Source organism: Perognathus longimembris, chromosome 23, assembly GCF_023159225.1.
Source record: "Perognathus longimembris pacificus isolate PPM17 chromosome 23, ASM2315922v1, whole genome shotgun sequence".
NCBI classification, from domain to species: Eukaryota; Metazoa; Chordata; class Mammalia; order Rodentia; family Heteromyidae; genus Perognathus; species Perognathus longimembris.
Window position 1 is genome coordinate 7,226,977 of NC_063183.1, and position 26,764 is coordinate 7,253,740.

The 26,764-nt window shown below is 47.8% G+C and overlaps 2 protein-coding genes across 2 annotated transcripts in view; both read left to right on the forward strand.

Moving 5' to 3' along the window:
• LOC125341064 (integrin alpha-X-like) overlaps window positions 1–15,746 on the forward strand; it is a 38,584-nt gene extending 22,838 nt beyond the window's left edge. Inside the window, exons 17-32 of the mRNA XM_048333071.1 lie at window positions 283–413; window positions 543–700; window positions 812–966; window positions 1,222–1,353; window positions 1,450–1,523; window positions 1,736–1,907; window positions 2,392–2,508; window positions 2,595–2,674; window positions 2,796–2,879; window positions 3,712–3,790; window positions 3,895–3,999; window positions 4,129–4,212; window positions 4,403–4,516; window positions 4,631–4,732; window positions 4,955–5,065; window positions 14,767–15,746. Coding sequence (XP_048189028.1) covers window positions 283–413; window positions 543–700; window positions 812–966; window positions 1,222–1,353; window positions 1,450–1,523; window positions 1,736–1,907; window positions 2,392–2,508; window positions 2,595–2,674; window positions 2,796–2,879; window positions 3,712–3,790; window positions 3,895–3,999; window positions 4,129–4,212; window positions 4,403–4,516; window positions 4,631–4,732; window positions 4,955–5,065; window positions 14,767–14,838 — 1,770 coding nt within the window. The 3' untranslated portion in view covers window positions 14,839–15,746. The remainder of the gene's footprint in view (window positions 1–282; window positions 414–542; window positions 701–811; window positions 967–1,221; window positions 1,354–1,449; window positions 1,524–1,735; window positions 1,908–2,391; window positions 2,509–2,594; window positions 2,675–2,795; window positions 2,880–3,711; window positions 3,791–3,894; window positions 4,000–4,128; window positions 4,213–4,402; window positions 4,517–4,630; window positions 4,733–4,954; window positions 5,066–14,766) is intronic.
• Window positions 15,747–23,691: 7,945 nt separating this feature from the next.
• Window positions 23,692–26,764, forward strand: part of LOC125341065 (integrin alpha-X-like) — a 32,305-nt gene continuing 29,232 nt past the window's right edge. The window contains exons 1-4 of the mRNA XM_048333072.1: window positions 23,692–23,728; window positions 24,673–24,778; window positions 26,300–26,403; window positions 26,650–26,720. Of these exons, the coding sequence (XP_048189029.1) occupies window positions 23,692–23,728; window positions 24,673–24,778; window positions 26,300–26,403; window positions 26,650–26,720 (318 nt within the window). The remainder of the gene's footprint in view (window positions 23,729–24,672; window positions 24,779–26,299; window positions 26,404–26,649; window positions 26,721–26,764) is intronic.

Genomic DNA, 26,764 nt, shown 5'->3' on the forward strand with positions numbered 1-26,764 from the left:
TGTGGAATCAGATCTAGGTTCATATACATAAGTGTGTGTGTGTGTGTGTGTGTGTGTGTGTGTGTGTGTGAGTTGGGCATCAGTGGCTGGTGTCTATAATCCTAGCTACCCAGGAGGTGGAAATCTGAGAATCATAGTTCAAAACCAGACAACTCTGAGAGACCCTTATGTCTAGTTGAGCAGCCAAAAGCTGGGAGTGGATGTGTGGTTCATTTGGTGGTGCACCCACCTTGGCACTCTAATCAGAACCCTCCCCCTCTCCCCTCCTCCTCTTCTGGGCAGAGGATTGCAGCCTCCCAGCTCTCCTCCAGCCTCCAGTATTTTGGGCAGTCGCTGAGCGGGGGTCAGGACCTCACCCAGGATGGACTGGTGGACCTGGCCGTGGGGTCCCGGGGCCATGTGCTGCTGCTCAGGTGAGAACCTTCCTCAGACATTCCTCTTCCATCCAAGGTCTGGGTGTGGTCCCCCAGGCCTCCCCACTTGCAGGTTAGTGCTCCCAGGAAGTATCCTGGACAGCGTCTCAGCTTTGTGTTTGCCTACAGGACCAGACCCATCCTCCGGGTGTCTGCAAACATCCGCTTCTCACCTGCAGAGATCTCCAGGACTGTGTTCCAGTGTCAGAACCACCAAGCCACCGTCCAGACACTGGGCCGTGCCGATGTCTGCCTTCATGTTACTGAAAGTTCTAAGCAGCAGCTAGGTGAGTGACCCAGGATACCCCAAACTTCCGCAACCCCTGCCTCTGGAACCTCCAAACTTCCTGTTTGCTCACTTGTTGTCTGGTGCTCTCCTATTCTGCTTTCCCTTACAGGCAACCTTCAGAGCTCCATGACCTTTGACCTGGCCCTGGACCCTGGCCGTCCAATTCCCCGTGCCATCTTCAAGGACACAAAGACACGGATTCTGACCTGGAATGAAGTCCTTGGACTGAGCTCGCATTGCAAACAAGTGGAATTACTCCTCCCGGTAAGAGGGCCTTGTACGGACACGGGTGTGAGTGTAGGTGGGCATCATTGCTGGGGGGGGGGGTGGCTGGCAACAGGCTAGGCCAAGAAAAGAACAGGGTGTGTTTTCTGCCTGGGTGAGCAAGGTTTTGTGGGGCAGAGTAGCACTTGCTCATTGAGGCCGGAGTTGTCATCTCCCCCTTTACAGACAGGACGACTGGACAAAGTCACTGCTTGGTGATTTCCTAAGCACCTGCTTTCACTGCCCACCCTCTAGGACTGTGTGGAGGAGGCGGTGACCCCCATCACCTTGCGCCTCAACTTCTCTCTAGTGGGCCTGCCCCTGTCTTCCTTCAAAAATCTCACTCCTATGTTGGATAAGAACATGAAGACCTACTACACGGCTTCTGTGAGTTGGGCCTCCTGTGGTGTTGAGGCCTCCAGTCGGGGGGCAGAGGGAGCTGCCTCTAGATTTCCACACAACCTTTCCTTGCTTTTCTCTCAGCTCCCCTTTGAGAAGAACTGTGGAGCTGACCACATCTGCCAGGATGACCTTGGTGTCACCTTCGACTTCTCAGGGTGAACTTCTAGCCTCTAGATCTGCCTTCTGGCCACACCCTTCCTCCCAGGACCTGGCTCTGCTGCCTCTGCCCTGTCTCCCTTCCCCCATGGACTCAAATGTCCTCTCCCTTGCCTACCTAACACCCCCACCCCCACCTCATGGGTCACCCCCTAGACCATATCTGACCTCAGTCACAGAATCATCTCATCTTTTCACTCCCAACACTCAGCCTGCAGACTGTGGTGGTGGGAAGCACCCTAGACCTAAATGTGAACGTGACAGTGTCCAACGATGGCGAGGATTCCTACGGGACCACGGTCACCTTCATCTACCCAGCAGGGCTGTCCTATCGGCGAGTGACTGGCAGCCAGGTGCTTCCCCCTTGGGAAAGGATGAAGCCAGTGGGTTGTATTAGGTCAGAGCTCAGGCTAGGGGGTCATGGCTCATCAGTCTCTAATAGGCCACCAGGTCTAGGCTTGGCTGGGTGGGCTGGAAGGGCGAATACACTTCACTTTGAGCATTTAAAGACATGCCTATCAGAAATGAGTTCCTAGCTTGGCTCTGGTGGCTCACACCTGTCATCCTAGCTACTCAGGAGGCTGAGATCTGAGGACTGTGTTTTAAAGCCAGCCTGGTAGAAAAAACAAAGCTTGGGACTCCTATTGTCCCATTGATCAGCAAAAAGCTGGAAGTAAGGGTTTGGCTTCAGTGGCAGAGTTACTAGACCTGGGGTGGGGGGGAGCTAAAGGACAGTGCCCAGGCCCCATGTTTGAGCCCCCCCCAAAACATCCTAAGGTGGGTTCTAGGACAGTGTTCTTGGGATGCTGAGTCTCTCGGATCCCTAATCAATCCTCATCAGTGCTGTTCCACTTGCCTTTGCCTAAGAGCTCGCTGTATCAGCGCCCACTCACCCTGACCTGTGGCAGCGCCCAGACCCAGGATCTGAACATCAGGAGGACCAGCTGCCACATCGGCCATGTCATCTTCTACGGTGGCACACAGGTCAGCCTGGCTCCCATCCACCCCTCCTCCCTGCCCCCCTCCTGCCTCACCCCTACCTCACCTCCTCCTTCTGCCCTCTCGCTCAGATTTTCTTCTTGGCTACTTTTGATGTCTCCCCCAAAGCCATGTTGGGAGACAAGCTACTCATGACAGCCAATGTGACCAGGTGAGCGTGGCAAAAGATTCAGGGGAGCCACCTTGTCCCCTTGTCCCCGCTCCCCTGGGAGTCACTGTGTAGCCTGGCCTTCTGGGGCCCTTGCCCAAGGGGCTGTGTCCTCTTTCTCCAGTGAGAACAACTCACCCAGGACCAGCAAGAGCACCTTGCAGCAGGAGCTGCCGGTGAAGTACGCGGTCTATGCTGTGGTCAGCAGGTATGCGGTAGGCGTGTGGCGCCTGGAATCAAGCTTCTTCTCCACCTAACTAGGGCAGGAGGTGTGTGCGTGTGTGTGTGTGTGTGTGTGTGTGTGTGTGTGTGTGTGTGTGTGCGCGTGGGTGCAAGCCAGAACTGGAGACTGAACTTAGGGCTTTGTGCTCTTACTTAGCTTTTTTTTTGTTGTTATTCAAGGTGCACTACCATTTGGGTCATAACTGCATATCCTCTAGAATCTTCTTCTTTTTTTGTATTTTGGTCATGAGGAATGGGCCCTGTCCCTAACCTTTTCTACTCAAGGCCAGTGCTCTACTACTTTGAGCCACAGCTCCACTTCTGGTTCTAGTGGTTCTTTGGAGATAAGAATCTCATGGACTTTTCTGCCTGGGCTGGCTTTGAACCACGATGCTCAGATCTCAACTTCCTGAGTAGCTAGGGTTACATGCATGAGCTACCTGCACCTGGTTGTTTGTGGGTTTATATGTATATACACCTATATACATATATAATATAAAGGTATGTATTATATATATGTGAATATTGTATACATATACACAACATATACTATATTTGTATTCTATGTAGAGAGACAATATTGTCTATATATACACACATATATTCTCTTCTTTTTGGTACTGGGGATTGAACCCAGGACACTGCCACTGCTACATCCCAACCCTCCTAGAATCTTTATTATCCCAGCTCAGTCACAGGCCTCATTCCACATCATTCTAAGGCCTCCTGACTCCCTCTGTCCCATCATGACAGAGCCAGGCTCTCCTCAAGAGAGCTCCCTGGCACGTGAAAGTCACGCTCACCTCTTCTCTCTCCAGCTTGGAGGATTCCACCAAATACCTCAACTTCTCAGCCACAGAGCACGAGCTGAGCGGCATGGTGAAGCACGGATACCAGGCAGGTGGTGGCATCTCGCAGCTCAGGCTGAGCAGGACGCTGGGCCCTGGACAACAGGCTGAGCTGTGAGTCTGACGAAGGCCTCCGTTCTGATTTCTGAGCAGGCACATAACCTGGGACAGAGGGATCTGCCCGTGAGCATCCACTTCTGGGTACCTGTAGAAGTAGGCGGGACAGCTGTGTGGACGGAAGTGAAGCTACACCCCCAGGTACTCAAGACTGTGTGCTCCTTACTGCGCAGCTTTTTGCACTTAGGTTCCCACCTTCCTATCCATCATGGATCTCTGAGATCCCCCTCTGAGACATTATTCTCTCCATATCTTTTTTTTTTTTTCTAGAACCCATCTATCCAGTGCTCTTCAGAGAGAATAGTTCCCAAGCAGTCTGACTTCCGGGCTCGTATGAAGGAAGATCCCGTGCTGGTGAGGAGAGCTCTGGGCAGAGGGCTCCTGGCTATCGCCCACCTTGGGTCACACATCAGGGATTTTTGATTCAGGAATCACATGACAGCAGGTGGACTGCTCCTTCCCATCAATCTCACTGTTTAATGCTGTCTCTTACCTTAAAATTCACCTGCCTCTGGCTGGTCCAACATGGCATCTCTGTCCCCAGAACTGCTCCATCGCAGACTGCCTGAGGTTCCGCTGTGACATCCCCTCCTTCGGCATCCAGGAGCAGCTGGACTTCCTCCTGCAGGGCAACCTCAGCTTCGGCTGGGTCAGCAAGGTGTGTACACCTGTGCTCTGAGGCACGCGGGGCCGTCCTCAAGCCAGGGAAGTCCTGGAGCTCTGAGCTTGACGCCTCAGACCCAGCTCCCTCAGCAACTTCTCCCCTCGGCAGACATTGCAGAAGAAGGTGTTGGTCACAACGGTGGCTGAGATCACGTTCGACACAGCTGTGTATTCCCAGCTGCCAGGCCAGGAGGCGTTTCTGAGGGCCCAGGTAGTGACTTCATGGTGCTGGTTGGGGGATTTGCAGACCCAGAGGGAAGGATTTGGGGAGGGTCCCTGGCAGGACAATGTCCCTCAATGGATGAATGCTTTTGCATCTCAGCCCTGGGAGAGGGGCCTGGGACGAGAGGACAGGAGGGACCTAAAGGCTGGCCATCGGGGAAGCTGAGAATCTAGAGGCCTGCAATTCCCTGACATGTTCACCTCCCATCAGGTGAAGACAGTGCTGGAGAATTACGAGGTGCCCAACCCTATTCCCCTCATCGTGGGCAGTTCCGTGGGTGGGCTGCTGCTGCTGGCCCTCATCACAGCTGCCCTGTACAAGGTGAGTGTTTTAGGCCACTTCAAACCCCAGGCTCAGATCCTACTCTTCCTACCAGAAACAGAGAGGTGATTTGGGAGTCTAAGGCATATCCTAGGTCGCTTCCTATGAGAAACTCCCTTCCTCTTCCAAGGTCACTTCCTGTGAGAGATTCCTTCCTCCTTCCCAGGTCATTTCCTGTGGGAATCTCCTTGTCTTTACAAAGTCACTGTCTGTGAGAAACTCCCTCCTGCTTCCAAGGTCTCCAGTGTGTGTGTGTGTGTGTGTGTGTGTGTGTGTGTGTGTGTGTGTACACTCATGTGCACCCAAGCATTGTCCTCCCCTGGATCCCAGACCTCCTCTCACCTCTCTCCCTTTTCTACCAACTTCTCCCTCTGTGTGGTTGTGTTCCCCTTGCCCCAGACACAGCAGAAAGCAGGCCCAGGATTCAATATGGAGTCATCCCAGGTTTTGTTCACTTCATGCTTTCTTTCATGGAGTCCACTCTAGATCTTTGTGTCTTTCTGTGATGGCCATAAATGTTTCTTTCACTTGATAGCCATGTAGTCTTGTGTAACTACACAGTATACACAGCTTTCTAGTGCTAGGAACATAGCCAATGCTCCAGAAATGGTGACAGCTCCTTTTCCCTCAGTCACCTCTCCTCTCTTGTACTGGACCTTCTGATCATCATCATCATATTCCTCCTCCTCCTCCTCCTCCTCCTCCTCCTCCTCCTCCCCCCCCTTTTCTCCTCCTCCTCCCCCTTCTCTCCTCCTCCTTCTCTCTTCTTCTTCTCATTTATTTATGGTGCCAGTACTGCGGCTTGGATTTGAGGCCTGGCATTGTCCATTCACGTATTCCATTTAAAGCTAGCACTCTACTACTTGAGCCATGGTTCCATTTCTGGCTTTATTTCCTTTTTTTTCTAATGGTTAATTGGAGAATAACGATTCAGATTTTTCTGGGCTGGCTGGCTTCCACTCAGCCTCCTGAGTAGCTAGGATTACAGGTGTGAGCCATGGATGCTTGGCCTCTGATCTTCTCTTGATTTTCTCCTTCCTCTCCACAGGTGGGCTTCTTCAACCGTCAGTACAAGAAAATGATGGAGGAAGCAAATGGACAGCAGAAGGCTGTGCCAGAAAATGGGGTCGCAGAGGCTTTCACAGAAAATGGGGTAGCAGATACGTAGGCTGCTCAGGGAGGAGTCACCCCTCTCTTCTGCTTTGTACCTTCTTCCCGGAGAGCTTTCCTGGTCCTCTTCCTGTCCAAGTCAGGGAAAGGAGCATTCCACCGGGAAGAGCTGGGCCCAGGTTGTGCCTGCCCTTTGGGAAGAGAAGAGGCATTGTCTTGTCAAAACTCCAACTGGAGACTGGAGTCGGGACCCCAGCCACGGCCATGAACTTCCCTTGGAATTGCTACCTGGAAAACAGACCCGGGGCTCCCTACCTCCTCTAGGCTCTGGTTTCCCAGATGGAGACCTGAGTAAGCCACTGGTCCTCACACCCTTTCAGTGTCTCCCTATTCCTTTCGTGTGGGTAATGTGGGACCTCTATCTTGAAGTTCTGTCTCTGGAAGGTGGGTTTGAGGATCATGGTGTAAGCTGCTCGATACCTCCTTAGCTTTCTCATGTCTAGAAAATTCTTGTCAGTGCCAGCTCCTCACATTTTTTGGGAGTTATGGTTCAGATTTCTTGATGAACTGGAGTGAAATTGTCAGCACACTGGAGTTTGTAAAGTGGGATCCAGCCCAGATCAGCATGGCCAGTGGGGAGCACTGGAGTTCCCTCCCCTTGATGAAGGCTTGACCCTAGAACTCTGCAGCTCACCCAGCTTCAGCTCAAAAGAGGCTGGGCCGCCTCTCTTTTTTGAGACTCCAAATATAGTAAATAAAAAAAAATGACAGAAGATGATTGTGGGAAAAAAACCAGTGTATTTTAAATATTTGCCCTAATAAATTTAAAACATACACAGAGATGTTTGTGCTTTCACTGGAAGTAAATCAAAGTTCTGAAACTGGCTGGGTGCTGGTGTCTCATGTGTAATCTTCGCTACTCAGGAGGCTAAGCTCTGAGGACCAGGGTTGGAAGCCAGCCTGGGCAAGAAAGTCCATGAGACTCTTCTCATCAATAAACTAATAAAACCAACAAATAAACAAACAAACCCCAAACCAACTGGAGTGGGCCAGGAGTGGTAGAACACTAGCCATGGGCAAAAAGAAGCTCAGGGGGAGCACCCAGGCCCTGAGTTCAAGCCCCAGGACTGACACAGAAAAGAGAAAAAGGAAAAAGAAAAATCTGAAACGAAGACCTTTTGTTTCGTTTTGTTCTGGTCACAGGTGGACAAAAAGTTCTCCATAGTAAGGAAGAGAGGCTCAGTTCTGTTGGGTAAATAAATACTTGTTAGAAATAGCTAGGGATGTTGGGATGTCATGTAGGAATAAGGACACCAATTTGGAAGGAACATGGGGAGGCAAAGTTTACCTCCGCTGACAGGTCCGATGTCAGCCAAAAGTTTGGCAAACAAGTGCCCAGAGCAGGCAGGCTGCTCCTTTTTTATCCCTAACACAGCAGGCTCCACCCCTCCACTCCCATTGGCTGAGCTCAGGCTCACAATCTGCAAAAGGATGTGACTTCTGCCATGGCCCTCTGAAGGGACCAAGTTCCTCCATGCCCCCAGTCATCTTGGGGTTCCATATTAACTGAACCTGTGAAGTGTATGCCAGGAATGAGGGAATGGCAAAGGACCTGACCAGAGCCTCAGTCTGACATTCCAGATGGGATGGGGGGGAGATGTGGGAGCTGAGGCTGCCCAGGACCCCCTTCCTCGGATGCCCCCAGCTTCAGTTGCCCACTTTAATTTTCTACAGAAACCCCTCTCCCTACCTCATCTTACTATTTATTGCTGTAATTTATTGACCTAAAAATTGCTGCATAACAGACCTCAAATGGGACAGGGAGGGTCCCCAGGGTCCCTCCTCCACTTGGCAGGATCCTCTGGGGACAGTTGTTAAGGGGAGCCTCTCTACCCTACCCATCACTTGCTTCCCCCTGCCACCCCACCCCCCAGGGGCTGTAGATTGGGCTCTGGCTCATTTGCAAATACCTTGAGGGGGCAGGGGAAGCTGTTTTGTTTAATGGGAATTGGAAGAGGGATCATGTCCTACTTTACACCCTTCCCAAAGAGGGGGAGGGACACCAGGATCGCACTCCTGTACTGGCCACTGCCGTTGTCACTCATCACATTGAGTTCACATACCTGGAGAATTAGGGTAAAATTCAGGTCAGAGCTGCAGGTATGCAGTGCTCCAGTGTCATACACATGTGATTGACCGACGACTGATCTCCATTTAGAAGTGTGCAGTCTTACTGTACAGTGATGAGAAACTGTTATTTTATGATCTTTTCATTAAAAGCTTGATGGAAAACTTTAAAAAAATAGGATGTGACTTAATGAACAGGATGCAACTAAAGTTCAAGGAGTTTCTCACAGGGTGTCTTCATTGAAGTGATCAGGAAAAGTATGTATGTAACTAAAATGTAATTCAACAAGGGCTGAGCCACCTGGCCAAAGCGGGAACCCTTAAGAAAAAAACAATTCTCTCAAGATTCACAGAAATGAAGCAACTAGTGGGAGAGAAAAGATGCTTTTCTTACATATGAACTGAATGCTTTTGCTTCTATGGGGAGATCAGACGTAGATTTGGGTCAGTTCTGTGTTCTGTCATTTTCTGTGCGCTCACTTGACATTTAGTTTTTGCAAGGACTGGCAGTGTAGACAGAGGCTGGGTTGGAGTCACCTCCTGCTTTGACAAGGACGTGGACTGCATCATGATCAATCATCAGGGCCAAGGTCATTGAGGTCATCCAGGTCAGGTGGAGTCACCTCACCACATCTGGTCTCAACAGTGGATCACTGTAGTTCTGCCACTGTGTGTGAACACTTTCAGACATGTACACTTCCAGCCTGTCTGGCACTGACAGGCCTGAGTCACCACAGTACATGCCGGTGAATTGAGGGTAGACAGTGAGATGCACAGGGATCTGTGCCATCGTCTACTCATACGTGTCTTGTCGATCCCATAATGGATATTTTTGCTTGTCGTTCAAAATTTACTTTGTGTGTGTGTCCTGGAGTTTGAACCCAGGGCCTACGCGCTGTCCCTGAGCTCTTTTGCTCTAGGCTAGTGCTCTACCACTTGAGCCACACAGTGTCACTTCTGGTTTTCTGGTGGCTCATTAGAGATAAAAGTTTCTCTGACTTTCCTGCTGGGGCTGGCTTTGCACCACTCTCCTCAGATCTCAGCCTCCTGGGCTAGAAGTACAGACCTGAGCCACCAGTGCCTGGCCTCCTTGAACTTTCTTACTCAAGGCTAGTGCTTTGCCACTTGAGCCATAGCTCCATTTTAGACTTTCTTTTTTTGGTGGTTCATTGGAGGTAACTTTCTTGTCTGGGTTGCCTTCAAATCCTAATCCTCAGATTTCAGCCTCCTGAAGTAGCTACTATTAGAGGTGTGAGCCACAGCTATCTGGCTTAAATGTGTATTATCATCATGACGATTCACTTAACATAAATTTATATTGCTATGAAACAGTTCCTGGATGTATTGACTTTTAAGTTGCACCTGTTGGGTTGGCAGGGCTAGAGTAGATGTAGCCTACACTGGCCTTGATTTTTTGGATTCTCTTTTTTTCCCATTGCTGGGATTACAGGCCTCCCCCGCCCCCAACCCCATTGCCTGCTAGAGTCGGTGGTTCTCATCATGCGGTACCCAACAAGTTGGGGCCTCCTGAACATGCCTAATCTGAGGAACAGCAGTGACAGTGAATCTTGCTACCTTTCACCCTTATTTTTTCTCTGAAATGGAGTGGGAAACAAAACACTTCTGCTGTGTCAAGTGACACTACAACTGAGACAAAGTTGGAAACGTTCATTTTGTTGGAATCAGCAAAACATTGACCTCAAGCCTACTTGTTTTAGGAAGTCCAAAATAAAAGATGATGTATGAGATGTGATATTATGGAAGATTGGGTCTAAAAGACAAGAAATGGTGAAAATGGAAGAAATAGAGAATTAGTGTTATTATTTTTAAAATTACCTGTTGCTGAATGCTGGTGGCTCATGCCTATAATCTTTGCTACTCAGGAGGCTGAGATCTGAGGATCATGGTTTCAAGCCAGCCTGGGCAGGAAAGACCTTAAGACTTTTCTTTCCAATTAAGCGCACACGCATGCCCCCTCACCCCCACTCAGAAGTGGAGTGCTAACCTTAAATAAAAAAATCTCAGGGACAGTGCTAGGCCTCAGGCCTGGCAACAAAAAATACTTCAGGGTTCCAAACCCAGAGGGAAGTTCACAGAGGCACAGAATTGTTGACCACATGCTTCTTATACAGGGGGTGAGGTTTGCTGTTCAACTGCCAATATGATGCTTTTCAGGGGAGCCTCACTTCTACCCTTGGCTGAATTCCCTTCAAGAGTATCCTTGGTAAATCCAACATAATTTCTCTCTTTGTGCCAGTCCTGAGGCTTGAACTCAGGACCTGTACTCTGTCCCTGAGCTTCTTTTGCTTAAGGCTAGCACTCTACAACTTGAGCCACAGCACCACTTCTGGCCTTTTCTGTGTATGTGGTATTGAGGAGTCAAACCAGGGCTTTAGGCATGCTAAGCAAGCATTCTACCACTAAGACACATTCCCAGCCCCCAAATTAATTTCTTTAGTCCATTAAATTTTAACATTGAGGTTAAAATTTTGGTTTAGTGAACTTTTATAGGGTTGAGCATGCTGGTTCGTGCCTGTAATCCCAGCTTCACAAGACACATAGGTAGGAGGACCATAGTATAAGGCTAACCCTGGTAAAAACCTGTAGATTGTTTAAGAAAACTGGCTAAAAGCAGAAGAAGTAGAGTGGCTTCCATGATAGAACACTTTCTCAGTGAGCATGAGGTCCCATGTTCAAATTATAGTGCCATATAAAATCCCCCACAGTGCAGTGCACATTAAATACTTGACACTTAATCTTCACTTTAGATATTTTAAATAACTTTCACATATACAGAAACCAAATTATGCTGTAGGTATAGGTTTTGTCAAATAATTTAGCCTTCAAACTCTGTTCCTGGGTTCTTTCTTTATAGGATCATGTCTTTAATGCTTTAGTTTTGTTGTTGTTTTGATTATTATTACTATTGTCTTTTATTTATTTGTTGGTTGTGGGGCTTAACTGGGCACTATGAATGTCAAATGTTATTTGTACCAGATGGTTTTTTTTTTTTTTTTTTTTTTTGTTTTTTTTGGCCAGTCCTGGGCCTTGGACTCAGGGCCTAAGCACTGTCCCTGGCTTCTTCCCGCTCAAGGCTAGCACTCTGCCACTTGAGCCACAGCGCCGCTTCTGGCCGTTTTCTGTATATGTGGTACTGGGGAATCGAACCTAGGGCCTCGTGTATATGAGGCAGGCACTCTTGCCACTAGGCTATATCCCCAGCCCTGTACCAGATGTTTTAAGCATGTCTCTGATGGCCTGGGAGGGTCACTGTTCTGATTTCTAGCCTACCTAATTATTTTTTCCCTGTTCTTTAACTTTTTATGACATGACTGTACCTCATACAGTCTACTGTCTGTCTTTGACTTCAGGCAAGATTGAATTCAGCTGGGTGCCAGTGGCTCACATCTGTCATCCTAGCTACTCAGGAGGCTGAGATCTGAGGATCACAGTTCCAACCTGGCTAGCGCAGAAAGTACATGAGACACTTATCTCCAGTTAAGCAGAAAAAGCCTGAAGTGGAACTATGGCTCAAGTGGTGGAGATGGACTAACCTTGAGTGAAAAAACTAAGGGACAGCACCCAGCCGCTGTTCTAGTACAAAGGAAAGATTGGGTTCGGCCATGTGAATGCACTTTTTCAATCTGTTCTTACTGCTGAGCCTTTTGTATGTACTACCATTTTGTTGATCATGTATTTTTTTCTTTTCAGAACAAGGTGTTATTATGTAACCTAGGCTTGAACTCATAATCTGCCTGCCTCAGCAGAGTGCTACCATGCCTGGCAAGAAGAGAGGGGGAGGCTCTGCTTGTTACACAAACACCTTGACCATCTTCTCACACTCCTGACACACTCCAGCTTCCCTTTGGGGGCCTCTATTGCTGCTTGTCTAGCCTCCTTCCTCTCTACTTTTGTGCACCCAGAGAGCTCCAAGGCCCGGAAGAGCTATGGAAAACCAAGCACTGGAAAACCAAGGTCTTTAGGAGAAAGAATCCAGACCTTTGTAAATAGTGCTGGTTTGTCCAGGAGAACAGTAAGAGAGAATTTTCTAGCCTGTCTTTAGTGTTGTTTTAAGTTGGGCCAGTCCTGGGGCTTGACCTCTGTGTGGGGGTGCCGTCCCTTAGCTTTTTGTTTCTTCTCCTTCTCCTTCTCCTTCTTCTTTTGCTCAAGGCTGATGTTCTTCCACTTGAACCACACCTTCACTTCCATGTCTTGCTGATTCATTGGAGATGACAGTCTCATGGATTTTCCTGCCTGGACTGATTTTGAACCTTGAGCCTCAAATATCAGCTTCCTGAGTAGCTAGGATGACAGGCGTGAGCCACTGGTGCCCAGCCTCCCCTGTGTTCCGATTCACTGGGGCCTTCTTCCTTGCTTTACCCCGCCTCCTGCCCTTTGAGGCCCTGAGTCACTATTTTAACTACCCCCCACCCCAGGGAGGCTGAGCACCCCTCCACTTCCCTCCAGTGTGCTGCTTCGTGATGGCTTTGGCCTTGGGAGTTCAGCTCCTCCTGGGTGGTGAGTAGAGCCCCAGGGCTGGGGGGAAGCTGGGGGGACTGTGTGAATGTGGGGCTCCATCTGATGGGTTAGCTGTTTGGAGTCTCAGGAGCAGCTGGAGGCAGTCTGGCTTGAAAGGAGGGATGGCTTGGAAATTTGGGGTGTTGGGGGTGCTGTGATCTGAACACAGGTGAGGGGAGATGGGCTCTGTGGGAATGAGTTGTTCCTCCAAATGCTGGTTTTTTCCAGGGCCTCTTTGCCTCCTCTCTGGGAGACCCTGGTGTGGGTGCTGTGTGGGAGAGCCATGGGCCCTCCCGGAGGGGAAGGCTTACATGCCAACCAAGGAGAGAGGAAAGTTGGCTTCCCTTCTGTGGACTGTGATTTATCCCCGCTAGGCAGTGCACCCCCATCGCAGTCAGGAGATAAGTCTAGAACACAACAATTCTATCAAGACCACATTCATGTTTCATTAAGAATCAGATGGTGCTGGGCGCCAGTGGGTCACACCTGCAGTCCTAGCTACTCGGGACGCTGAGATCTGAGGATCATGGTTCAAAGCCAACCTGGGCAGGAAAGTGAGATTTGTAACTCCTGTTAACCATCAAAAAGCCAGAAATTGAGTTGTGGTTCAAATGGTAGCGTGCTAGCCTTGAGTGTAAAAGCTCAAGGACAGTTGCCCAGGCTCTGAGTTCAACTCCTAGGACTGGCATAAAGAGAAACAAAAAAGACACGGAGAAATACATGACTGAAAATAGTTAATTAAAGACTTGTCCTGGATTCCCTACTTTGTTATGAGGGTCACTCCCCGACATTCCCACCAGCATTTATTTGTTGTCTTTTTTCTTTTCCCTTTTTTTTTGCCAGTCTTGGGGCTTCAACTCAGGGCCTGAGGGCTATCCCTGAGCCTCTTTTTTTTTTCTGGCTTTTTCTGTTTATGTGGTTCTGAGGAATCAAACCCAGGGCTTCATGCATGCTAGGTAAGCACTCTACCACTGGAGCCATATTCCCAGACCCCATGAGACTTTTTTTTTTTGCCAGTCCTGGGGCTTGGACTCAGGGCCTGAGCTCTGTCCCTGGCTTTTTTGCTTAAGGCTAGCACTCTACCTCTTGAGCCACAGTGCCACTTACAGCTTTTTCTGTTTATATGTGGTGCTGAGGAATTGAACCCGGGGCTTCATGTCTGCTAGGCAAGTACTCTACTGCTAAGCCACATTCCAAGCCCCAAGACTTTTATCTCTAATGAAACAGCAAGAAACTGGAAGTAGAGCTGTGGCTCATGTGGTAGAGTTTAAGTTTTGAATGAAAAACGTAAGAGACAGCACTCAGGCTCTGAGTTCAAGCCCCAGTACTGACACACACACACAAAACATAATGACAATGAAATAATAAAATATAATGTTAAATAATAATACAATGAAAATTAATAATAAATACACAATCTTGCCAGTTCTGGGGTTTGAACTCAAGGTATCATGCTTGCTAGGCAGGTATAACTCAACTCCCGTCCTTTATGCTTTGGTCATTTTTGAGATAGGGTCTTGCATTGTAGCCTGGGTCAGCCTGGACTGCAGTCCCCCTATTATGCTGCCTGTGTGGCCAAGATGATAAGCATGAACCACCTTCCCTTGGTTTTTATTGTTGTGATGGAGTCTTACATACTTGCTACCTCAAGGTGGCCTTCCCTCTCTCTGAGTCTGTGACTCACATGGTTTTCCCTATCTCTGCCTTCCTACAAGCTGGGACCACAGGAACGAGCCACCCTACCTGGTTCTTGTTATACTTCCTAGCCCCAACACAACATTGATGCTATTTTCTCACTGCCTACACTCTGTGCCATTTGTTTTTGGCCCTTCTCAGCCCTTTTTGCCTTCCCTCCTGGTTTATCCAACCTTTACCTGTGGTGTCCCGCACCCCACCCCATTCCCTGCTTCTGAAGCCCGACTCTCTTTCTCTCTCTGTCCTGACAGCTCGGCTTCTTCAAGCGGCAGTACAAGGACGTGATGGGTGAAGATGCTGTCCAAGAGACACCACCCCAGTAACAAGCCTTCCATGGAGTGGCCTTTCCAACAGCAAGCTAGGCTGTGGTCAGATGAGCATGTCAGTCTCCCAGGCTGCTAGACAGACATGTTCTAGAGGAGACTGGGTGTTGAGAAGGAACCTTCTTCAGCTCTCTATCCTGGAGACTGTGTGTGAGTGTGTGTGTGTGTGTGTGTGTGTGTCTGTGACTCACAAGTCTCTTGCCTGTGGGTTGTGTGGCCAGCACAGCCTGTTCTCTTGGGCAGAAGGAACTTGCTTGGCTTCCTTGTGTGTGGGTGAAGATCCTGCTGGTCTGTGTCTGAGGGCAGATCAGAGGGAAGTGAGCCTGTGCTGTCTACACAGAAGGAAGTGGAACTGGTGTGTGGGCCAATCTGCAGAAATGCAGGGGCCCATGGGGCCAGCCCTGTGGGGACCCAAGTGGCTAGAAGCAAGAACCCAGGAGCTGACCAGCCTCTGACTTATCCCAGAGTCTGTGGGCCCACAAAAGACATCTAGTGAAGAATGAGACATCTCCTTTTGACCTGTGCATCAGTCACCTTGGTGATACCTTTATCCTTCCAAAATCTGCTCATTGTTTAGAAATCAAAAGACATCCAGCCGCTGTGGCAAGCATTCTCCCTTCCTAGCTCTTCTAGTCTTCTTCGGACAGTAAGGGCGGTGTAGACTTGATTCTCCTTCAGAAAAGCTTAAGGCTCTGTGCAAATGGATACACCTGTACACACATACACATGAGCTGTTTTACACGCATGCTAGTAACTTTACCCTGTGCTGTATGTAGCTTGCATTTTTTTTGGTTCTTAATCTGGCTCAGATCATTTCACATCAAGACAGACTTTCTCATTCCTGCATATGACTGCATAGTATTCCATTGTGAGTGTATAACATGCTACAAATAATCAGTCTCCTTTGGATGTATGACTTCTAGCATTTTATTTTGACTATATAATACTGAATAAATAAATTAGATATATGTCATTTTTGCATATGTGCATAGATAATTTATAAGGTATGTTTCTAGAAGTTTGGGTTCTCCTTGAAGCAATTCTAAGATAAAAGTGTGAATGAAAGAGCAGGGCTTAGCCCATGATTTTTTTTTCCAAATTTTTATTATCAAACTGATGTACAGAGAGGTTACAGTTTCATACGTTAGGCATTGGATACATTACTTGTACTGTTTGTTACCTTGTCCCTCATACCCCCCTCCCGTCTCCCCCTTTCCCTATCTCCCCCTGAGGTGTTCAGTTCACTTACACCAAACAGTTTTGCAAGTATTGCTTTTGTAGTTGTTTGTCGTTTTTTTACCCTGTGTCTCTCAATTTTGGTATTCCCTTTCAATTTCCTAGTTCCAATACCAGTATACACGGTTTCCAATAGACTCAGATAAGATTACAGAGATAGTGTAGGTACAACCACAGGAAAGTGATACAAGAACATCATCAATAATAGAAGCTACAGATACACATGGGATGTTGAAAGTAGTTACAACTGTGATATAACAATTGTCTCCATAACATGGAGTTCATTTCACTTAGCATCATCGTATGTGTTCATAAGGGTATAGCTATTGGGCCTTGTGGTGCTCTGCTATGACTTGCCTAAACCTGTACTAATTATTCCCAATAAGGGAGACCATAGAGTCCATGTTTCTTTGGGTCTGGCTCACTTCATTTAGTATAATTTTTTTCCAAGTGTTTCCATTTCCTTACAAATGGGACAATGTCATTCTTTCTGATAGAGGCATAAAATTCCATTGTGTATATGTACCACATTTTCCTGATCCATTCGTCTACTGAGGGGCATCTGGGTTGGTTCCAGATTCTCGCTATGACAAATTGTGCTGCAATGAACATTGTTGTGCTGGTGGCATTACTGTGATTTTGTTTGTGGTCTTTTGGATAGATACCCAAAAGTGGGGCTGCTGGGTCATAGGGGAGTTCTATATTTAGCCTTCTGAGGAATCTCCATACTGCTTGCCAGTGGCTGAACCAGTTTACATTCCCACCAACAGTGAAGTAGGGTTCCCTTTTGGCCACATCCCCTCGAACAATTGTTATTGTTAGTTTTCTTGATATATGACATTCTTACTGGGGTGAGATGGAATCTCGATGTTGTTTTGATTTGCATTTACTTTATGGCCAGTGATGTAGAGCATTTTTTCATATGTCTCTTGGCCATTCTCAATTCCTCATCAGAGAAGTCTCTTTGTAAGTCTTTAGCCCACTTGATGAGGGGGCTATTGGTTCTTTGCGGTTTTTTGTTTGGAAGAAGGTAATTTTTTTAGTTCTGTATATATTTTAGATATGAGGCCTTTGTCCGTTGAATGGCCGGTAAAGATCTTCTCCCAGTCTGTGGGCTTTCTGTTTATCTTGCGAGCTATGTCTTTTGCCGTGCAGAAGCTCTGAAGTTTGATGCAGTCCCATTTGTCCAACCTTTCTTTGATTTGTAGCCTTTCTGGGTCTTTGTTAAGGAAGTTCCGTCCTGCACCAAGGAGCTCAAGTGTTTCTCCTACTCCTGTGTTTTCAGGGTGTCTGTTTTGATTTCGAGGTCTTTAATCCATTTGGAATTGATTTTGGTGTAGGGTGATATATAAGGATCTAGTTTTAGTTTGTTGCATGTGTTGAGCCAGTTTTTCCAGCACAATTTGTTAAAGAGGCTATCTTTCTTCCAAACTATTGTTTTAGCTCCTTTATCAAAGATTAAATGGGCGTAGTTCTGTGGGATCATTTCTGGGTCTTCAATTCTGTTCCATTGGTCTTCAGGCCCGTTCCGGTGCCAATACCAAGCTGTTTTTATTACTATAGCTTTATAATACAGCTTGAAGTTGGGTATTGTAATTCCTCCAGCACTGTTCTTTCTGCTTAGGATTGTTTTTGCTATTCTAGGTCTTTTATTGTTCCATATGAATTTCTGGATTGCTTCCTCTATTTCATCAAAAAATGGTGTTGGGATATTAATGGGTATTGCATTGAATTTGTAGATAGTCTTTGGCAATATTGCCATTTTGATTATATTAATCCTCCCAATCCAGGAGCATGGGAGGTTTTTCCATTTCCTTAGTTCTGACTTAATTTCGTTTTTCAAGGTTTTAAAGTTCTCCTCAAAGAGGTCTTTCACTTCTTTGGTTAAGGTTATTCCTAGGCATTTTATGTTTTTGGGGGCTATTGCAAAGGGAGTTGCTTTCCTGATTTCAGCCTCAGTCTTCGGGTCGTTAGCATAGAGAAAGGCCGTTGATTTTTGAAGGTTTATTTTATATCCTGCAACTATGCCAAAGTTTTGGATCAGCTCTAGTAGCTTGGGGGTAGAGTCTATGGGATTCTTTAGGTATAGGATCATGTCATCTGTGAAGAGAGAAAGTTTAACTTCATCTTTTCCTACTTGGATCCCCTTTATATTTTCTTCTTGCCTGATTGCTCTGGCTAGGAATTCTAGTACTATGTTGAAGAGCTGGGGAGAGAGTGGACATCCCTGCCTTGTTCTTGATTTTAAAGAGAATTTAGCCCATGATTTGTGCCTATAATCCTAGCTACTCAGGAGGTTGAGATCTGAGGATCAAGATTGAAGCCAGCACAGGAAGAAAGTCTGGGAGACTCTTATCTCTAATTAACACACACACACACACACACACACACACACACACACACACACCCAGAAGTGGAGCTGTGGCTCACGTGGTAGAGCACCAGCCTTGAGTGAAAAAGCTTAGGGACATTGCCCAGGCCCTGAGTTCAAGCACAAAATAATTAAGTGCAGTAATTTGTGACAATAGGGGTAGAAATGACCAGTAAGTAAGCTGGGCATATATGCATTGAAACCATACAAAACATCTACAAATAAGTTTTTTTTTTTTTGCCAGTCCTGGGCTTTGGACTTTGGGCCTGAGCACTGTCCCTGGCTTCTTCTTGCTCAAGGCTAGCACTCTGCCACTTGAGCCACAGCACCACTTCTGGCCATTTTCTATAGATGTGGTGCTGGGGAATCGAACCCAGGGCCTCATGTATATGAGGCAGGCACTCTTGCCACTAGGCCATATCCCCAGCCCCACAAATAAGTTTTGGTGTCAATTCAATTAAAAAAAAATTTGTGCCAGTACTGAGGCTTGAGTACTGAGCACTGAGTACTGAGGGCCTGAGTGTTCTCCCTTAGCATTTCTTTTTTTTTTTTTTTTTCCTCCAGACTGGCACTCTACCTCTTGAGTCACACCTCCACTTCTGGCTTTTTGTGGTGAATTGGAGATAAGAATCTCAATTTTTCTACCCAGGCTGGCTTTGAACTTTGATCCTCAGATCTCAGCCTCTTGAGTAGCTAGGATCACACCTATGAGCCATGGATATCTTGTCTTTCTAATTATATTTATTAAAAAAAGGTATTAAAGAGATTTAAAGAAGACAGACGGATAGTGAAGTCTTCCCTTGCCCTTGGCTTCTCTCCATGTTCATGACAAGCAGTGGTCGGCACATTTTCTTAGGCCCGGAGCAGAGCGGCTGGGTAGAAATTCACTTGCCTGAGTAGCCTGCACAAGTCCCTCACCAGCCGTTCACTGTGTGCCTCCCAGTGCTGAGTTCGGGACCATTAAGAGTTGAGGACACTGTCTCTGTGTGGAAAGAAACCTGTGGTCTCCACTCCTCACACACACTTGCTAGAGTCAAGTGTTCTATTATTGTTCCCCCCAGGCATCTCTGCCTGGAGACTCACTGAAGCAGATGTCACCACTTCCTTCCGGGGCCACTCAGCTGTCTAGGAAAACTTCTAGGGTGTGGTCACTTTCCAGGGTGAGATTTCCCTGACAGCTGTGATCTTTTCCTGTTTATTTCCCAGAGTGGGGAATCCAGAAATCCAGAGCCTTGGTCATGTGACATGTGGATCCTGTGTGTGTGTGTGTGTGTGTGTGTGTGTGTGTGTGTGTGTGTGTATGTACAATGAGAGTGATGGTTGTGTGACTCAGTGTTGCACAGGCGGACGACAAGGAAGAGCAAAAAAAGAAAATGGTTGGCAATGTCTGACAATAGCTGCCCCTTGAGTTCCTTCCTAATGTGACCCCACTGCTCGGTGCCTCAGTTCTGCATTTGTCATATGGAGGATGTTAGAAATTCCCTTTAACACCTGCAGGGCTCTTGCAAGGATCCAATGAGCTAATGCAATTAGCAACGCCAGCCACCAGTGGCTCACGTCTGTAAACCTAGTTACAGTTATTCAGGAGGCTGAGGATCTCAGGATCCTCCTGAATAATTAAGTTTACAGACGTGAGCCACCCACAACTGGCTTTCAAGTTCAAAGCCAGCCCCAGGCAGGAAAGTTCCTGAGAATCCTATCTTCAGTGAACTTCTAGAAAACTGGAAGTGAGCAGTGGCTCAAAGTGTTAGAGTGCTAGCCTTGAGCAAAAAGAAGCCAGGGACAGTGCTCAGGCCGTGAGTCCAAGGACCGCCCCCCCCCCCCCACCAAAAAAAAAATACTGGAAGTGAATGGAGACATTGCAAGTGGTCAGAGGAAGGGAAGAAACTTGGGAGTAACCCCGTTGTGGCTGTGGGGCTGAGCCTGGCTGAGAGATCCAAGCTAAGGGCTTTTGTCCTTGGGGTTTCAGTTTTCTTTCCCCCTTAGAAAGCACTCAGTGAGGGAACAGCCTCACGATCATCCAGTATCACAAAGCTAAGGCAAACCAGACCTGAACCCAAACATTCAAGTGCCCACTCTTTTCTTTTCCTTTTTTTTTTTGTTGGTCCTGGGGCTTGAACTCAGGGCCTGGGCACTGTCCCTGAGCTCTTTTGCTCAAGGCTAGAGTTCTACCACTCTGAGTCACAGCTCCACTTCCAGTTTTTTGGTGACTCATTGAAGGTAAGAGTCTCCTGGACTTTCCTTTCTGAGCTGGATGAATAAATAATAAATAAATAAATAAATAAAGGCAAAGGAATATTAATTGAGTTTCCAAAGCAGTGGCCCCACAGGCTGGGAACATGGCTCAAGGGGAATAGCACCTGCTTAGCAAGTGTGGGACCCTGAGTTCAAACCTCAGTATCACCAAAGCATCAGGAGATCTAGAAAATAGGCTCATCTTGAAAGCTGAGTGCGTAATTCCAAGCCCTGGGCCTTATGTAGTCAATTAAAAAAAAGAAAGAAATACTTCCTAAAAACAACCACCAATACTAATAGCCCCCAGTGTAGTAAATCGCACGATGACATTTCCATTCCTGTATATAATCGTGCACTCATGTCCTTTCATCATATTTGCCTCCTCCATTGCTGTTTCTTTTTTTAAAAATTTATTAATTAATTAAAATTTTGTTGACAAGGAGTTGTGCAAAAGGGTTACAGTTATATCATAGGGCAGTGTGTACATTTCCTGTGATATCTTTTTTTTTTTTTGGCCAGTCCTGGGCCTTGGACTCAGGGCCTGAGTACTGTTCCTGGCTTCCTTTTGCTCAAGGCTAGCACTCTGCCACTTGAGCCACAGCGCCACTTCTGGCCATTTTCTGTATATGTGGTGCTGGGGAATCGAACCCAGGGCCTCATGTATACGAGGCAAACTCTCTTGCCACTAGGCCATATCCCCAGCCCCTCCTGTGATATCTTACACCCTGTTTTTCTTTCCCTTCCCTAGATCAGGTAGACATAGGTACAATACACAGTGTACCAAAAACCTATACAGTAGCCACGTGGCCTACCCCAAAGGAAATTCACCTAGGACTTTAAAGATAACGTCAACAATAGAGTTTGCTTATCCTTGTCTTATATGGTCATACATACATAGCTTTTGAGCTATTGTGATTCACTGAGAGGTCTATTTTTGACCTTTATATGTTGAGTAGTTGTTTGGTTTTAGTTACATAATGTAAGGTTGCTGACCCAAACCTGTAGGAAATACCATTTGACAAGAAGCTTTTTTGTTTCTCAGACTTGGTCTCTACTGTCTCCCCCTCCCCCCACCTTAACAGCCATATATTAAGGAGATCATGCCCCTTTGTTTTCTATGTTCTAGGCTTGTCTCGCTCAACATTAATTGTTCAAATTCTGACCATTTCCCTGCGAATACCAATATTTCACCATTTCTAATTGCTATGTAGTACTCCGTTGTGTATAGGTACCATATTTTTTGGATCCATTCGTCTGTAGAGGGGCATCTGGGTTGTTTCCGTATTTTGGCTATTGTGAATTGTGCAGCGATAAACACGAAAGTGCAGATGTCTTTTTGATATCCTGAGACCTGTTGTTCTGGGTAGATGCCAAGGAGTGGTATGTCCATTGCCATTTCTTATCCCCCACTTTCTCTTTCCCTGTCCCTAATTGCTCCCACCCCTTTACTTTGATGCCTTTTCCTCCCCACCCTCAATTCCACATGAAAGAGAAAGTATGTCACACTTCACTCTTTAAATCTGGCTTATTTCACGGGATATTATAATCTTCAGTTGTTTAGGTTTTCCTGAAAGCAACATAACATTTTTTTTGGTTGAATAAAACTTTCTTGTGCATAAATACACCACATTTTCTTTATCCAGTCATCTCTGTGTGTGTGCGTATGTGTGTATGTGTGTGTGTATTGCCAGTACTGGGGCTGGAATGCTGGGCCTAGTGTTCCCACTTGGCCTTTTCCACTCACTGGCTGGCACTCTACCACTTGAGACACACCTCCATGTGTGGTGTTTTGCTCATTAATTGGAGATATGAGTCTGTTGGATTTGGCTGCCTGAGTGGGCCTCCAATGCCGATCCTCAGATGTCAGCCTCCTGAGTAGCTAGGATTATAGGCATGAATCACTAGCGCTCAGCCTAAACATTGATTGTTGACTGACTTCTAGGCTGTATCTGGAACCTGGCTCTGGATTGGGAGTCACTTTCCAGCCTTCTGAAAGGAGCATCTGAAGGTCCCCATCTGTGCGAATTCCCTTATATGCTCCCTTCTTGTCTTCAGGACAAAACCAAGGTGTCATAAGGGAGGGGACTTCCAGGAGTCAAGGTTTGCTTTCTCCTCTTGGGCCAACCCCTCCATCCAAGGTGACCACATCTGACAAGGTGACCACGGCTGACAACACTGACCCCACACACAGCTCTCCATTTCATGCCTGGTCCACATCTGGAAGCCCCTTCTGAAACAAGCTCCCCCCGGGCTGGGAGGTAGCACAGTGGCAAAGCGCTTGCTTAGCAAGTGCAACGTCCTGGGTTCGATCCCCAGTACAAAAAAAAAAAAAAAAAAAAGGCCCCTGTACCCTTTGACCCCTGGCTCTGGGGAGTCTTCCTGGAGGCCCCCGCCCTTGGCCTTTGCAGCAGAGGTGAGAGAACATCTGCTCTGTAGCAGCTGTGTGGCTTTTTACCCCCTAGGCTTCCCCACTGACCCCAGGGCCAACGTTGCACAATGAAAGGAGTTCTCACCTAGCAAAGGGCTCAGACCCTTGAGGCTTGAATTTGGCTTGTTGAATAAATGGCCACCGATGGAGAGAGTGGGTGAACGAGCGAATGCCCGCTCTGTGCTCAACGTTTGGCCTAGAGACTTCTAGGCTAGGAGTGGAAGGTCCGGGACAGCTTGCGTGGGCCCCCTCCACTCCCCAGGTGGACTGGCACGAAAGATTAAGGGGAGCCTTCTGCCACTATGGGAGGCCACTGAGAGGGTGAAGTCAAGACCAGGAGTTGCGTCTCCTCAGCCCAGCCATGGCGAGTCATCCTGACGAGGAGCTGTCTGGGAGCAGAGTGTGTGGGCTGCTTTGGTCTCTTCTTTGTGCATTTTAGTCCTGCCTGGAGGGCAGGACTCAATGACTCAATGACCACTTCCCTCTCAGCTCCAGCTTCCTCATCACCTCTCCACTCACTTCTTCCTTCAGTCTTTCAGCCCAGATGCTCAGAGCATCCACCTCTGAGCTTGACGTTCCAGCCATGAGCGGGCTGTGCACTGCTCTCCTCCTGAGTATGGGTGAGTCTGCTTCTCCAGCAGGGGAATTGGGTCCCAGCCCTACATAGCCAAGGCCTGTGGCTGGGAGCAGGGCCAGGGAGTCAGAGAGACTTGATATTGGAGTGACCTTGGAGGGTTGGGATCTGGAATTCATAGAGGGAGTGGATGCTAAGGAAGTCATTCAGGAAGAGGTCAGTTGACTTGTCAGTTCAGAAGTTTCTCTGTCTCTCTCTCTCTCTCTGTCTCTCTCTCTTTTTCTTCCTTTTCTTTTGTGCACCAGTACTGGGGCTTGAACTCAGTGCCTCTTACTTACCCTTGGCTATTTCCTGCTCAAGGCTGGTGCGTTACTAGTTGGAGCCACATCTCTACTTCTGTCTGTTCCCCCTATTTTGCCAGTCCTGGGGCTTGAACTCAGGGCCTGAGCTGCTTTTGCTCAAGGCTAGCACTCTACCACTTGAGCCACAGCACCACTTCTGGCTTTTTCTGCATATGTGGTGCTGAGGAATGGAACCCAGAGCTTCATGCATGCCAGGCAAGCACACTCTACCACTAAGCCATATTCCCAGCCCCTACTTCTGCCCTTTTGTTAGTGAATTAGAGTAGGAGTGGCTCAGATTTGTCTGCCTTGTCTGGGTTCCAACTGTGATCATCAGATCTCAGCCTCTTGAGTAGCTAGGATGGCAGACCTGAGCCAGGGGAAGATGTGGGGGAGGGCTGTCTTCAGAGCCAGACCAAAGGTCTGTAGAAAAGAATTGAAAGTTGACTGCAGATCTAGGGGTGGTGACGCAGTTGTGCCTCATGTGGAGGAGAGAGGGAAGCTGGGTAAAGCCAGGGGACTCTGAGGTATTGGGCCTAGAGGAGAGCAGGAAGCGGGGTCCTGGGAGATGGAGCCCAGTGGGGAGGGGTCATGGTCAGGCAAGAGAAGATCCTTTTCTAAAGCTCTCTTCTTGCTCCTTGTTCCTAAGGTTTTGCTGTTTCTCTGGGCTTCAATCTGGAGGTAGAAAATCTGATGAGCTTTCAGATGGGAAGTACCGGGTTTGGATACAGTGTGGTCCAATATGACAGTTCCTGGTAAGGACAAGGTTGTGAGCAAGCTCTCTGTGCAGAGAATCCCGTGCCTTCTCAGTTCTGCAACAATAGTCTGGTGCTCTACCATTTGAGTCATGCCCCCAGCCCAGGGTTTCGGTGGGTTAATTAGAGATAAGAATCTCATGGACTCTTGAATTCACGGCTAACATTTATTGAGTGACTACTGAGTACCAATAGGTGGGCACTGAGTAAGTCCACACAGCAGTCTCAGAAGGAACTAGCCATTCAATAAATGTTTATTGGGCACCTACTATAATCTATCAGGTATATACTAGAGACAAAAAGAGGAAAAAAATTCCACCATTCCACCTCTGCAGAGTTCAACCTGTAGCTAATCTCCATATAAGGCTCAGAGGCTCAAGCAGTTGAGTTCTACTGTCTACCTCTCCCCACCCCCCTACCCTTTTGGTGTGTCAGTGGTGGGACCTGAAGTTAGGGCCTTGTGTTCCCAGTTGATATTCTGTGCTCAAGGCTGGAACTTTATCACTGGAGCCATATCTCTGGCTTCTGCTTTTTGCTAGTAGATAAAGAGTCTTATGGACTTTTCTGCTTGGGCTGGCTTTGAATATTAATCATTAGATCTCAGACTCCTGAGTAGCTATAATTATAGGTGTAAGCTACCAATGCTGGTTAGTCTGTACTTGTGTGTGTGTGTGTGTGTGTGTGTGTGTGTGTGTCTGTGTGTGTGTGTGTGTGTGTCCTGCTGGGGGGAGTGTTGAACTCATAATATGGTCAGAATCTCTTTTGCTCAAGGCTGGCACTTTACCACTTTGAGCCAGAGCTCCACTTCCGGTTTCTGCTGGTTTATTGGTGATAATAGTCTCATGGACTTTCTTTTTTTTTTTTTTTTTTTTTGGCCAGTCCTGGGCCTTGGACTCAGGGCCTGAGCACTGTCCCTGGCTTCTTCCCGCTCAAGGCTAGCACTCTGCCACTTGAGCCACAGCGCCGCTTCTGGCCGTTTTCTGTATATGTGGTGCTGGGGAATTGAACCTAGGGCCTCGTGTATCCGAGGCAGGCACTCTTGCCACTAGGCTATATCCCCAGCCCCTCTCATGGACTTTCTTATCCTGGTTGGAGTTGAACAATGAGCCTCAGATCTCAGCCTTCTCTGTAGCTAGGATTATAGGTCTGAGCCACCAGCATCTGGCTGAGAGTCTTATGTACTTTTCTGTCTGGACTGGCTTTGAACTTCAATCATCAGATCTTACCCTCTTGAGTAGCTACAGTTACAGGTGTGAGTCACCAATGCCTGGTTTTGTCTGAACTTTTTTTTTGGCAGCCCTAGGGCTCGAACTCAAGACCTGGGCATTTTCCCCAATCCTGTCTGTGCTCAAGGCTAGCACTCTACCACATGAGCTACAGCGCTAGTTCTACCTGTTTCTCTGTATGTGCTATTAAAATCAAACCCAGGGCTTCATGCATGCTAGGCAAGCACTCTGCCACTAAGCCACATTCCCAGTCCTGTCTGCACTTTTACCAACAGTGTTCTGTTCTCCCTTGTAGGGTGGTGGTTGGAGCCCCCCATGAGATGAAGGCCACCAACCAAAGAGGCGGCCTCTACAAGTGTGACTATGCCACAGGGCAGTGTCAGCCCATCCAGCTGCAGGGTGAGCCCCTGCCCCTGCCTGGGTCCTGGCTCCCAAGCCCTGGGGCCCAACACTCTTTCTTCTGCTGTGTGCTGTCTGCAGACCCCCTTAGGCCTCCCACCACCACTTCCCTGCACTTCCTAGGCTCCACTAGGACCCACGGGTCTCCCTGGCCTTCAAGGCTCCCTGTGCCTTGATAAGACCCACCCAGCTCTAACTCATTCTCCTGGGTCTCTGTGGTAACCACATGCCCATCTATCTCCTCAGTGCCCCCCGAGGCTGTGAACATGTCCTTAGGCCTGTCCCTGGCAGCTGCCTCCAATGCCTCCCAGCTTCTGGTGAGTTGTCTTGGGTCACAGGAGGGTCCCTAGGCAGGTGTGTG